Here is a 15081-nt window from a genome sequence, read left to right on the forward strand (position 1 = left end):
TGTGTGACGGGGCAGAGCAGTCCCGCACTGGTATAGCAGGAGTTAACCCTTCCTTCCTAGAAGAGGAAGCCACGCCCTGGAAGCTCTGCTGGGCATGCTCCAACTGGAGATCAGATATAAAAGGCTGCAGATCAGCTCAGTGTGAGCTGACTGCTGGAGAGGAAGGATGCACCCTCCTAGCTCCTGCAGAGGGAGGGTCTGCAAGCTAGGATCTGGGAGTCAGCCTATCTGAGGCACTACTGAGAGCCTGACAGAGGACAGCCCAGGGGAGGAACAAACTGGAGGACCTCTCGCCACAGAGGTACTGTCGTTCCCGGTAGGAAGTAACCCAGGAGAACTATAGAGATAAATGGCTTTAAAGCTATATTGATGTTTGGTGTGTTACAGGTGGATTCCCGCTGAGCGAGTGGCAAGGAAAGCTTGCTGCTACCAGGGCCCTGGGTTGGGGCTTGGTGGAGAGGGTGGGCCTGAGCCTCCCTACCCCCTCACCCCGAAACCGTGAGGGTTTATATGGACTCTGGCCACTAGGCTGCACTACTCTGCTCAAAAGGGGGTTTATATGGACTCTGGCTGCTAGGCCGTGCTACCCCACTCGAAAGGGGGTTTATATGGGCTCTGGCTGCTAGGCTGTGCCATTGCTCCAGACAGGAGGACAGTAGAGAAGAAGGCCAAGATGCCATAACAGGCTGCACACAGAGGGGTGGCCATAAGGATGGGAAAGTGGTGAGGCGCGGACACTCCATCCTACCCCTGCCACAAGGTGGCGCTGTGGTGACAGGCCCGCCACGTGCTGGTACCCCTGCAGAGGTGCTGAGCACACCCAAATGCCACTGACTTCTGATTGGCAGTTGAGGACACACCACACCTTGCAGGATCAAATCGTAAGTGCAAGGAACAAAACAGCAGATGACAGAGCCTCCAGTCCTGTAAAACTTTGCCCAAATGGTGGGCCAGGTTCACTGTGCTACCCCCTAGTTGGCTTCAGTGACAATAGCTCTTTTCATAACCAGGTAGATCTACACATTTGGGAATTCTGCTAGCAAGTCAGAAAACAGGGTATTCCTTCTGCAATTAGCAAAAGGTCCTGCCAATGTTTCATTCATATGTTCTTACTGTATAATTGAGAATCTGATCCAGTCTCACCCTTGTTTACTTTACCAGATGAGATCACAGCTATATTATTGGACTGTTACAGCACATGTTACTTGACCCAGAGTGAGACCTCAGTGGAGGAGCCTTTCCTTTGCATGGAAAACACAAAAGTGCTCATGCAAGGGTTTAAACTTTCACCATTGATGAAGTACACCCTGTTTGTTAGCCAGAGTCTGCTTAAACTCACAAATCTGTCTGCATTATTAAAAACAGAAACAAAACCCTGGAAAGAATCTGAGCACAAGACCTCATTAGCTGGGCGAAAACAACACAACAAAGGGAAACACTATGAAAGAAAATGAGATTAAAAGGAAGGTTTATTTCTTTACTATTTTATATCCCCAATGTTTAGAATCAGTCAACAGGTGAATACTGTGAGGGGCATTATGCTGTGAAAGGAAAGCACAAAGAATATTCTGTTTGTCTCAGTAAGTAACCGCCTCAGTGGACCCAAGGAGGTCTTTCAAATTCTGAAAGTACTGCAGTCTGCCTAACAATCCCCTAGAGCATTATCTGAAACAATGAGCAACTGCATCACAAAGGGACACTTTTGACATACTGTGAGACATCCCGGACTAGCAGGCAGCTGTACAGTACAATTGTGGCAGAAACAATGGAGTCATTCTGAAGTTGCAAAGTTCAGCACGGGTTCAGGAACAGCAAAGCTCACCCAGCCTAACGACCATGTCTTTGCGGAAAGCATCATTTGTGTTTTCGTTATAAAGCAACACATACAGGATGGACAATTGTTTGCTCATTTAAATTCAAAATGCTGCAGGTTCACTGTAAAGCTCCAACCAACCAAATGATGAGACTAGATTCAGTAAAGGAAATGCAGTAACTCACTGAGGAAAGGTAGCATGCTCTGCTGCTATCGGCCATCTTCTCCCATTGTTCGCTCAGATGTTGTGTTCTATACAATACAGAGAAAGTAAATATTCATTGGGCCCAGAACTTAAAACAACTAGTTTCCCCTGTTGTATGCAGTGTAGCTGTAGCCACCTTGGTCCCAGGATATGACAGAGACAAGGTGGGTGAAGGAAAGCTTGTCTCTCTCATTGACAGAAGTTGGTCCAATAAAAGATATTACCTCACCCACCTTGTCTCTCTGTTTTACCCTGTTTGCCTTCCAGGCAGGAGCCATTTATCAACAGCCCAAGGTCAACTGGGCCTAGACAACCCAAGAGAAACAAACAATGTGATTCATTGTTCAAGCTTTTGGGGAATTCTATTTATTATAGCTCATTGGACTTCTATAGGATGTTTGAAAAGAATAACGTAACCCCTTCAATGACATAACTTTGAGTGGGTCAGGCCCTCTGGATACCTGGGAGCTGACTGCCCCCTGCCTTGCACACGGTGTAGTCATTTATGTCCCTGTAAAGTGGGTGCATACTTGCTCCCATCCGTGTAAGTGAATAGAGAATCCAGAGTGAGTAGCATTTCATAGCCACATTGTGCAGGTGTCAAAGCAGGGGGAAATGTGACCTCACATTAATCTGAATTTCCTGCTGAGAGTCCTGGGGTTAGAGATGTTCAAAATGCCTAAGGGATTTAGGAGCACAACTTCCCATTAATTTTTCTCTGGTGTTACACTCTTTATGTACACTAAATAAGGGTGTGACATGGAGCTTAAATGCCAACGGGAAGGATGCTTCGTAAATCTCTATCTTTTGGAGTGGTATTTTCAAAAGTGCCTAAGCAAAAAATCCACTAGTTTTCAATCAAGCTGTCTGTTAACCCTAGCCTCAATTACTCAGATGTGATGCTAGCTTAATCACACAACCCATTACCTCCTCCAAATACAAAGCTTATCATTACAAGCTGAAATTCAGGCAATTTACAAACACTCCTATCCAAAACAAATTAGTCACTGAATCACCAAATTACATTTAAGGTTACAGGTCCCTATTTCTTAGGTGTAAGATCCAAATGCTGAGTGTGTCTTAATGCAAGGAGCGCCAAACTGCATGGAGAATAGCTCAGCAATGCTAGGCACAAAGCATTTTGATACAGACTATGTATAATTTGAGTTATTACATCTTATGCACTGCCTCTGATTCCTTTACCTCTTCTGTTCAGTTTTCCCTTCTGTAACAAAACATAAAAACCCTATTATGGTCTGAACTGGTAGCAGGTGCTATATTCAGGTTTCCTATCAGGTCCCTTATAACAGATTCCTGATACCTTTTTTTCTAGGTTCTCTCACATTCCATTGTTTGCAGAAGGCCTTTGAAATTCTGCAGGGAGAAAGTCCTTTTGTGTGTGTGAGAGAGCGACCTTCTTTTTGTTTTGCCCCATGAAGTTTTGTTCAGGTCAGGCTGAGCTATGAACTTGCAAAATTGCCATTTCGCTGCTGTGATTTGCATTTTTATAAAAAATTTGGAAGGCTGCCAAAATAATAACTGAACACACACATTTTAAGTGTGGGTCTATGCTACTGCCCAAGTAGCAACTGCAGATACTACAATGCAAACACCTGAGAGCTGCTTGTACAGCTATAATGAAATGTCAGCAGGAAGGAAGAGGGCTGGGCTGCACCAGACTCCTTTTCCAGAGCATGGATATGACCCTAGAAGCCCACTCCACATTTCTAAGATACCATGTAGAGCAGGAGCTTCCCACCTCCCAGGGTAGTGGGGAGATGGACAGAGGGAGCTCAGCCTACCTCTTGTATCCTGCATACAAGGACTGTTCCAGCATCTCTTCTGTGAAAGCAGCCTTCTCCAAGTGCTAGCTAGTTAGTCCTGCAGCTCAAGAGACAGCTGCAAGTATTGTAATTATAAAGACTCAAAGTTCCAACCCTGATGCTGCATGGGAGGAGGAGGGGCATGTTTTTTTAAAAAATATGAAAATTATATACATAAATTCCCAAGATTAAAGAAAATCATTTAGGGTGCAAAGTGAAGCACTCAGAAGCTAGCAAATGCCATAATCAAGCTTGCCTAATATATTATCATGTAAATAAAGATGGTCTCACAATGCTTACAAGGTAATTTTAAGTCATCCTCGCCCCCACTGCATGTATATTACCAGCCTTTATTTTGATGGTGCTATTAGAATGCCTAGCTCACATAATAATACATAGAGCTTTTCATCGATAGAGCTCAACAAGTTTTATAAAGGAGGGGAGTATTATCATCCCCATTTTACAGACGGGAAGACTGAGGCATAGAGAAGGGATGTGATTTGACCAAGGTCACCCACCAAACCAATGGCAGAGCAAGGTGGTGACCCAGGTCTCCTGAGTCCTCGTCCAATGTGCTAACCACTGGGCAACACTATCTCCCACACCTTTTTTTTCCAACAGGACTCCTATTGCATTCAATGCACAGGAGGGATACAAGATATAATGTAATAATATCAGCAAAAGACATACCTTTAGCCCCCTCAGGGCCTGGTAGGATGTGAGATCAGCCACCATTGCTGCAGCGGGGGTGGGGGTGGGGAGTGACACAAATGGGTAAAATGCATCTTTGCCCTGGAACCTGTTAGCAGAGCTCATCTTCACCCAGTCTCTCTCTTTTTCCTCCACTTACTTCTTCTAGTCTGACTAAATAGAGAATGAATTTGGTGGTGGGGGTTGAGCCCTTTCCCCCCTGTACTCCAGGACAGCACTTCACACCTAGTAGGCTGATACCAAACGTGGGGTATTTTCAAATTACTGAAAAAGTTGAAATGTGCCGGAAGGAAGGAAAGTGTCTCATCTGGAGTATTACCACCTACCCAGATAGGCTACTTTATAGTTAGTGATCTCTACAGATAAAGTTAGAAGGAGTTCTACTCAAATTCTCCCTTTTTTAATATTCTTTTCTGAGCAGCTCAACCCAAACTCAGATAAATACTCTTCAGTAAAAACATTAAGTTTGAGAAATGATGCACACAACTGACAATTATTCATCATCATTCAGCAGAAAGGAAAGGTATGTCTATACTACCTGCAGGATCAGCGGTAGTGTTTGATGTATCGAGGATCGATTTATCGCGTCTCATCTGGACACGATAAATCGATCTGCTAATCAACGCCCATACTCCACCTTGGCAGGAGGAGTAAGCGGAGTCGATGGGGGAGCTGCGGCAGTCGACTCGTCACTGTGAAGACTGCCAGGTAAATCTACCTAAGATACTTCGACTTCAGCTACGCAAATAGCGTAGCTGAAGTTGCGTATCTTAGTTCTACCCCCTCCCATCCTCTCCCCACTAGTGTCGCCCAGGCCGAGTGGCAAGGCCACTACCAGGGGTTCTGGGACAATTTTTATACTGGGGTGGCTAAGAGCCATTGAACCAAACTGTAAACGCTCTATATGATGGAAACCACTTCAAGCCAGGGGGTGTGACAGCACCCCTAGTTTCAGCACCTCATGCCACTACTGTGGAACTTGGGAGATGGGGGTTGAGTGCTTTGCCACAGGCTTCCTATTTGGTCTTGAGCAAGTCACTTAGTGTCTCTGAGCCTCATCTCCCCGTGTGTAAAATGGAGATAAGAGCCTTTCCTTAACTCAGAAGTATTGCAAGGATAAACTTAAAATGGTGAGGTGCTCAGACACTAAGGTGGTAGGAGCCATGTAAGTTTCTAAGGTAATTAGACTTGCTCCTGATATGTCTTCAGTGCTTTGGGGAGGAGGAGAAGTGATTGTGTGGGCAGCAGCAACAGGGCAGGTCAGATGAGGAAAGCTAATGCAGCACAGAAGAAGGTGAACTGTAGCGTGGGGGAATAGATGTATCTATTCCTGGACCTGCTGCAGCAGGAATTGGAATGCCACTACGCTCATTAGCTGTAATATGAGCATCTCATCTTTCATGATTATCTGTCTCTGATATCCATGTAGTTTGGAGGGGCCCCTATTGTCATGCTTTGTGATAGCCAGCAATCATGCCTGAACACCCTGGCCTGAAGTCTCCTGTCTAATGTGCACTCACCCTCCTTCTCGTGAAAGCTGTTTCACTACCTGGCTGAGATACCACGGGAACCATTTATTTGAATTCCTTTGCTTATTTGGTCCATTTGGTTCTGGAGTAGCTGTTACACCTGCTAAGGGAAGGACTAAGGAAGTGTGGTGGAAATTCTTCCCAGCTTGCATCTTCTGCCTCCTCCCTAAGGAATCAAGGCTCGTGTTTGCTGTCTCCTCCTCCATCCTTCTGTTAGGGTTTTCTATAGGCATGCTTAACTATCTCTGTTCCATAACCATTACTTCTAGCTGGACAGCTATGCAATCACACTTGTAGTTTTGCCACTGACTTCACTGGAGCCAGGATTTACACTGCTTGAATTTTATTATATTCTTCTTTTATGAACTTTGATTCTGTGACTCAACTTCTGTACCTGCGGATAGCCCATGTGAGAATATGGGCAAGATCAGCTTAGGAGTTGATGTTATCTTACATCCCAACTGTACACATGATCAGAGTTCAAATAGCATCACCAATGGCCACAAGTAATTCTCAGCTATAACACTGAATGGCAGGCTCACCTGAGAGGTGGCTCACTTCTGACCAGGTTTCCATTGACGACTGAGCATAGTTCAGTTCTGCCCTACAGAAGGCACTCTAAGGGCACAGAGTTTTCTTGTATAGAATCTCAGCATCCAAGTGAGTTTTAAACTACTTGGCCAGGCATCCAGGCCCACATTTCCAGTGGGAACTTATTGTGTCCTTAAAAGGCAACTGAAATTTCTAGGATTTAGTTAATAGTTACAGTAACATCTGTCTGTTAGTTCTGCAGTTTTTCATGGAAAAAGTTCCATCCGTTTCCAATTAAAACAAATGACTGTTATGGCCATTAAAGCGATCTTTGAATAGCAAAATTAATTAAAAAATTATCTGACACTCTCCTAGCCCCCCTCCCTTTCATTCATGGCACAGTGGTGTCATACTCCAATACAAAGAAAATAACTCTCAACACAAAATAAATTAAATATAATTTCATGTTATTTGACAGGTACAAATTAATGTTTTATTAAATAAATACAGTAGATGACCAATATTTGACTGCTGCAAATGGAAAATTACATTAGAGTGTATGATTCTAAGTAATTATTGGTCATTTCAAATGATTTATTCCCTAAAACATAATGCAGAACACTAACTCCCTGTGAAATAAAGAAATTCAATGGCAAGAAAGTTAAGGGACATGTTTTATTTCATAGCTTTCTGCAAGCAAAATTGCTTTGATACAAAATGAGTTCAATGATACAGTGCTATCATCCACTCAAGCAAAAGAAAACCTCACATTTACATGAATGCACTTTATATTGAATTCTTACAGTATAGTAGTTCTAATACCCAGAGCGTGTCTGGCCTCATTTAAAGCAATGGCACAGAAATGCTGCAAGATATTGGAGTATTGTATGACTGACAAGTGCGTAAGTAACTTTCTGTGAGTTCTCCAAGAGATGCTGCATAAATAATTGTAGTGTGAATGTGTTGTTTATTCCTTAGTGAGTTTGACATACATCCTTTAGTGTTCGTTAGTTAGCTCAAAATGTGTAATTGTGTCTTTTGGCTTTTTATTTTTATTTTTTTTTAAAGAAAAATCATGAGGTATCCTTTCCTGTTAACTAATGATGGAGTGATAGGCCTATTTGACTGAGGTTGCAGAGACTTAACTGTACATTCAGTACACTGCACGTTTGGGAATTGTTTTAGTGTACTTTCTACACATTACTGTGTACAATTGTTAGTTTACATTAAAACTCTTTTCCCTTTCACACAGGATATGGCATAAACAAAATCTGACAAATTATACACACAAAATAAAAAGACAAATACACAAATAAGGCCATCTGCAGAATTAAAAATCCACCTCTTGCAATATTTCACAATAATTTCTACATAATATTTTACATCTTACAAACTTAAATATTTAATGCACAAGGCAAAGACCTTTATGGAGCTGATCACATTATCTCTTGGAGGACTTGTCCAATTTGCTGACTGGTGGCCTCCTTTGGGGAGTTGGAATTTTGGAAGGCTTGCCTGATGCTGGCCGAGAACCTGCTCGGGGCTGTGGTCTGCTTGCATTGTGAACAGTCTCTGACATATCTGAACACACAGACTGGATTTCTGAAATGTCAAAGTCAGATGCATCACTGCCTCGGCGGCTACTTGATCTACTGCCAGCCTTGCTTCCTGCTCGGCTTCCAGGTCTACTTGGAGTCCTTCTGGTGTCTGTAAGGAGAGAGGAAAGATGTCCATCGGCATTAGGGAGATGGGGTTGAAGGAGAGACATTTAGTGGGTGTTTTTACACACTTAGGACCTTAAATATTTCATAAGCCACCCTGGAACTCCCACTGGCACACAGGAAATGAGGTCAGTATATAGCTCTCAGGAAAAATATGTAAAGTCTGATCCTCCAAGCTGCCTGTGCTTAGCACTGACACTTGAGGGATTGCATGGCTGGCTCCTTAAGGTGAGGAAATGAGCACAGAGGCAAACGTTCTGCTAATCCTAAAACAGGGCATCTTTCTGAAAATCGCACTCTAGCTCGTGTAACTTGATGCACAAGTTACTGGTGAAATTCTCTGACCTGTGTTATGAAGATCAGACTAGATGATCCATATGGTACTGACCTGAAAATCTATGAGTCTATAAAACAATGCTATTTCTCCTAATAAAGAGAAAGGAATGTGTGATTAAATACTGAGATGTAATAAACTCAGCTGCTAGCTTTTCTCATAAAAACATATTATCCTGGCAGCTTCTATCAACTCATTAGTCTTGCAATATACCCTGGCTTTCTAAGTTTTTCCAAATCTAGATGCGGCCACTCTCCGACTTCTACATGCTCATCAGGAATTTTACACAGGCAACATGGACATTGCAAAAGAATTGCCCACCCTTTTAAAAATGTGGGCCTCTCTTCTGACTTATGTATTAAGCACTAGCAGAATTGTAAATTGCTTCTTCACTCCAAGGATATACAGTTGTGAGATGTGCTACTTGTACCCAGGAAATAAACAAGCAAGCAATAAGCCATGCAATATGTTTGTACTGTTTAAAATGATTTCCCTCTTTCCAGTGGAGGAATGCAGAAATCAACGAATACAAGGCCTGATAAAGTGAAATCTTGCTTATTCAATACATGCATGACATCTTTCATTTGTGTCAATGCAGTTCATGTGTCAGGTGGAAAAATCACAAGAATCTTAAATGGAATAAAGTTATATAGAGTAAAAGTTTCATTTTAATTATTAAAGAATCAACAAATCTGGCTTACTGTAAGTGCAAAGATATCCTGGTCTAAACATGTGCATTAAACGATTTCTTCTTGAAAAACAGCTTAAAAGATATGAACCATTTGGGTTGGATTCTCCAGTCCTCCTAAATCCACTCTGCAAGTGCTGAATACAGGTGCAAGTGGCTCTGCTGCCTCCTATGCCAACCACCCAACCTCATCACTTGCATAGAAGTGTGCTGGGGGCAGCAGGGCGGAACAGAGCTCAGATACTTCCATTTATCCACCAGTGTAATATCCCTGAGGGCCCTTACACCAGTGGTGTAAGTTGCAGCTGCTCCCCTGCGACTCTTATTTTCATCAGGGCCAGGTGGCTCATGGTCAGGAGGCCACAGCTAGATCCCTGATGGCCAGCCACTCTCCAGTGCATCTGAGCTCTGCAAGGATATAGTTAAGAATCTGCTCTTTTGCTTTTAAATATTTCCTTAGTGGCTGCTAGGGAAACCATTATAAACTACAGGTGTTGCAATTCAGACATTAGCACAAATGTGCACATCACACAGAGAAATCATAGAATCATAGACTATCAGGGTTGGAAGGGACCTCAGGAGGTCATCCAGTCCAATCCCCTGCTCAAAGCAGGACTAATCCACAACTAAATCATCCCAGCCAGGGCTTTGTCACGCCTGACCTTAAAAACCTCTAAGGAAGGAGATTCCACCACCTCCTTAGGTGCTTTCCCATTCCAGTGCTTCACCACCCTCCTAGTGAAAAAGATTTTCCTAATATCCAACCTAAACCTCCCCCACTGCAACTTAAGACCATTACTCCTTGTTCTGTCATCTGCCACCACTGAGAACAGTCTAGATCCGTCCTCTCTGGAATTCCCTTTCAGGTAGCTGAAAGCAGCTATCAAATTCCCCCTCATTCTTCTCTTCTGCAGACTAAATAATCCCAGTTCCCTCAGCCTCTCCTCATAAATCATATACTCCGGCCCCCTAATAATTTTTGTTGCCCTTTGCTAGACTCTTTCCAGTTTTTCCACATCCTTCTTGTAGTGTGGGGCCCAAAACTGGACACACCAATGCCGAACAGAGAGGAATGACCATGTCCCTCGATCTGCTGGCAATAATCCTACTTACACAGCCCAAAATGACATTAGCCTTCTTGGCAACAAGGGCACATTGTTGACTCATATCCAGCTTCTTGTCCACTGTTACACCTAGGTCCTTTTCTGCAGAACTGCTGCCTAGCCATTTGGTCCCTAGTCTGTAACACTGCATAGGATTCTTCTGTCCTAAGTGCAGGACTCTGCACTTGTCCTTGTTGAACCTCATCAGATTTCTTTTGGCCCAGTCCTCTAATTTGTCTAGGTCCCTCTGTATGCTATCCCTACCTTCCAGCATATCTATCATTCCTCCCAGTTTAGTGTCATCTGCAAGTGATGACTAAATCTCAGTTTGTCCCCAGGTATTCTCTCCAGTGGTGGCAACTCTTGCAGTGTGCATCATATCAAGTTCTAAAATCAAAGCACTCACCTGCAAACTGCGCTCTAACTCTGGTAGCTGCTGTTGATATTAGGCTGTTGTCTTCTCCAGAGTGGAAACCTTTCCCTGACAGATATCCTGGTAGTCTAAGTTTGCTCCCTTGTATTGGTGTTCCCTACATAAGACAAATACAGTTGTTTCATCTGTCATCACTGAGATGTATTGAATGGCTCTGAATTTGGAATTCTCTCATCTTCAGAACATGCATGCCAAATACAAAGTCTTGGCTGGAATAATCATTTAGTAATGAGAATAATTTGAACCAGTTTTTTAACACGGAGTGCCTACAAATTATTAACTATAAAATCATTCAGTCTACTTAGCATCAACATTATAACATTCTTTACATATACCAATATTTTTTTTTTTTAAAAAAAGATGCTACCACTGTACATTTTAATTATCTTACCATATTAGGTTAGTTGAGGGTACAGTACTAGCATATTACTAGAGAGAAGAAGCTTCATTTTACATGCCTATCTAGCCTAACCCATCTGCCTACGATTATATGTGTGGAATGCTCTTGTTTTCATTTCATTTTGGTGCAAAAAGCACAGACTTATGACATTTTGAAAACCCTCAGATCACCAGATTTTGAAGCTCTTTGCACCAGAGCAGAAGAAAATGTGAGACCCTAATTTTAGTTCAAAAATAATTGTTTTCTCCGTGGCCTTATGTTGTTTACAATGTTTCTACCCATAGTCTTGTACTGCTGGTTTTCTAGCTCCTGAACTAGTAGGAGACTTGCAGTAACTCTTCTATTTGTGGCCTGCCCTGGATGGAGTTTGTTTCATTTATTCAGGGGGAGATCAGGCACAACTGGAGTAGCCCATCCAATTGCCATTTATGCTTTATTTAATAAAATCTCTGCACATCACACCAGCTACTAGGGAAAACCACAACAATCATTTCGACTCAGTCAACATAAAAGGACTAACCCACTAAAACAGGCTAAAGACGTAGCCTATCAGTCACTATGAATGCCTGAGAAATGCATTAGCTCCTTCAGTTACTTGTGCCCCCTGCAACCTCAAAAGCTCTGGGTTTTGAAACATTCCTTTAAAAAGCAACAAAGAATCCTATGGCACCTTATAGACTAACAGAAGTATTGGAGCATGAGCTTTCATGGGTGAGTCTGATGAAGTGGGTTTTCACCCACAAATGCTTATGCTCTAATACTTCTGTTAATCTATAAGGTGCCACAGGATTCTTTGTCGCTTTTTACAGATCCAGACTAACACGGCTACCCCTCTGATTCATTTAAAAAAATTCACTGAAACTATAGACAGCACATGCAGCAGCCGGGAGATGTAGTAAAGGCCATCACAGCTCTGTCTCAGACACAGCACTGGCCGTGGAGACACCATGTAGCATCCTATTACTCCACCAGGGAGACAAGACAAGTCAAGTCGACCAGCCATCCTGGAGAGCTCTGGGGACACTATCACTAAGAAATAAAATAATACCTTCCTGCAATGTTTTTCCAGTCACTGCTAGTGGCAATTATCACGTGGAAGTTCTTAAATTAATGCCATGGGTTCTCATTGGATTGCAATTTCAGGAAAAACATGACTTTTCATTGGTCTTCCTGTACTACAAATTCTTTCCCACAGCTGTGATTTTAAGTACCATCAATTAACCTTATATGGATATTCAGTTAACTAAGGGACCAAAGAAAATGAAAGCAAATGTATTAGAAATTAACAGCTGTTTAAATTCTGAACTATGGATTAAATCTTTTTTAATATTTTAAAGCAACAGACCTAAATGTGTACAGTAATACGTAGAATTACTCAAGGAATGAGTGAAAAGGTTCTCTATATGTTTTATGCATCACTGAGCAAAGCCATACAGAGTTATGTGAATTTAGCATTGAAAAGTGCCAGGCTGACAGCATTGGACATTGAAGTCCTCTATTTATGTCTGGAACAGATATACCGGAGGCAGTGGTAGTGCCAGCTTTCCCACACTAACCCATCAATGTGCCTTAACCCTGATCTAGAATGACAACTTTTAGGAGTGAGAAGACAATTTGAAGTCTGATCCAATTGGAGTCATTCCACTAACATCAATTGGTATTGGATCAGGTACTTAGGCTCCATGTCCATTCAAACCAGTCTGACTGCCAACATGGGCGCTAATTATTATGTTAGTGGGGTTTTTTTGTAATGTGCACAGGAAACGAGACCATCAAACTCATTTTCCATGAGTCACCGAACCGTGATCTCATTATAGCAATTGTGGGTCATTACTATCATAAGCTGAATTTCAACTGCTGAAAGGATCCAATTATCAGTCTCCTGTGCCATCCTGGAGTGGCATTTCCTCAATTAGTAACTTCCTACTGCAGATCATAATTTATTAATCTCATGTCTGCATAGTATGAGTGCACAGTACACTAGAAGCACAGAAGAAACAATGTTGGGAAAGGAGTTCATGAAATGCCATCCATAAATCAAAGTGAAAGGTAGGGATTTTTCTAAATTTCATCATCCCAACTGGTATCATATTAATTGTCACCTTATAACTTAACATTATTGATCATTTATACTTTAAAGATATACTAATTAAACAATCATAGGGAGAGTTTTTTTAAGACTAATATATTAAACACATTGAATAAAAGATCAGTTGAAATTTAGAAAAAATGATATAAAAATATTTGGCAGAGGTCTAAAAGAGAGTGTATTAATATGCAAGGTACAGTGCAGCTGTGCAAAGAACTGTAATGACTGTTAGTGAGTTCATAGTTTTAGTGAAGGAAGTTCATTAGTCTAGAATCTCTGTCCTTACTGTACCTCTGAAGATGACCCTTGATATTCTGAGGACTCTGATGGTTTAGAAGGAGTTGACGTTTTGCGGTTTGTCAACCATGGTTTACCATAATTGCGTGTTAAATGATGGGGTGTCTGTATGAAACAATGGCAAATCAAAATATGAAGGACAGCAGATGGAAAACAATGTATTGGAGAGGGATATCCAGGGTACAGAGACCACATTTCACAGTTAATATATATATAAAAAAAGAACTCAAAACAAAGCAGAAATTGATGACAAACAATCCGTAAAAAGAGGATGTACGATTTATTTCTGAAATGGAATAGAGAGGCACATATTTGCTCCTTCAAAACGCATTCTTTGTTTGCTGATTTGCCCACACAGCACCATAAATGTATGGGAGTCTTTTCCACTGTTGCAAAAGAGCAGCAAGTGTGAGAACAATACTGAAAACACCCCTCAAGAAGAAGAAAAATATAGATATTTCTTTCTTATAAATTCCCTTTGTTGTTAACAATGTTTAAAAGAGGAACAATCTATATCCCATTCACTGATTAATTCAGTGTCATGTATTCAATCATACCTTGGGTGTACTTGTAGCAACTGCTTGTGGTGAAGCTCCCTGGCCAGCCTGACTTGATATAGAAGCAGATCTGTTGGGAGAAGCGCCCCTTGAAGAAGGTCGCGATCTACGACCTCTTGGACGGAAAGCAGCAACATTCTGACTTGCAGCATCTGCCAAAATGAACTTTTCACGCAGCTCCATGTTTGTCCTCCCTTTAGCTGCAGAACATCAAAGAGAGGGGGCAAGAAATCAGCTATGCAGATGAGTCACACATCCATTTGTCACCTCTTTCCTCATACCACCTCCAGCACAGTATGACAACAAACAAAATGCATTACTGTGTAATGCATTCATTTTGGACACACGACAGTTCATGTGTAGAACATGCTTATTCTAGCATCTTAGGCTCGCAGGAATGAACCACTGTCAAAGGAAGTCAGCATGATAATGGAATGCTCAACATGATAAATCAACTAACTATTAACACATAGACATATCCTGATCTGCTTAACTAACACTACAACTACTCATAATAGATAACACTTGGATGGTCCAGAAAAAACTGCTAAGTACAATGGCAGGAAAGCAGCAAATATATTTATTCTAAACTATGCATTACAGTAGTTTGGCAACATGCAATGATGACCACAAAACCAAGCTATAATGAGGTAATCGATGGCTAAGCACTCACACAGACATAAAGGCACATACCAGAGAAAATTCCAGAAGAATCAGATGCGTAGCATGTTAGTATTTTATTGTATCAGCATGAATGACAATTGTTTTTGACACACTTTTCAAGAGTGTCAAAAAAAAATTAGCATGTAAAGCATCAGCCCACGTAGAAAAATGTTAAGCCAAGTGT

At 41.8% G+C, this 15081-nt stretch overlaps 1 protein-coding gene across 8 annotated transcripts in view; it reads right to left on the reverse strand.

The window, feature by feature from the left end:
• Positions 1–7059: 7059 nt before the first annotated feature.
• The window catches only part of DST (dystonin), a 465365-nt gene continuing 457343 nt past the window's right edge, over positions 7060–15081 (reverse strand). For 7 of the 8 annotated variants that reach the window (XM_032778396.2, XM_075063729.1, XM_032778395.2 and 4 more), the window contains 4 exons: positions 14235–14434; positions 13672–13782; positions 10865–10988; positions 7060–8319 (listed from right to left, as the gene is read on the reverse strand). In XM_032778396.2, the coding sequence (XP_032634287.1) occupies positions 8054–8319; positions 10865–10988; positions 13672–13782; positions 14235–14434 (701 nt within the window). In that variant the 3' untranslated portion in view covers positions 7060–8053. The remainder of the gene's footprint in view (positions 8320–10864; positions 10989–13671; positions 13783–14234; positions 14435–15081) is intronic. The other variant, XM_032778398.2, reaches the window with a different exon arrangement.

This window comes from Chelonoidis abingdonii, chromosome 3, assembly GCF_003597395.2.
Source record: "Chelonoidis abingdonii isolate Lonesome George chromosome 3, CheloAbing_2.0, whole genome shotgun sequence".
NCBI lineage: Eukaryota > Metazoa > Chordata > Testudines > Testudinidae > Chelonoidis > Chelonoidis abingdonii.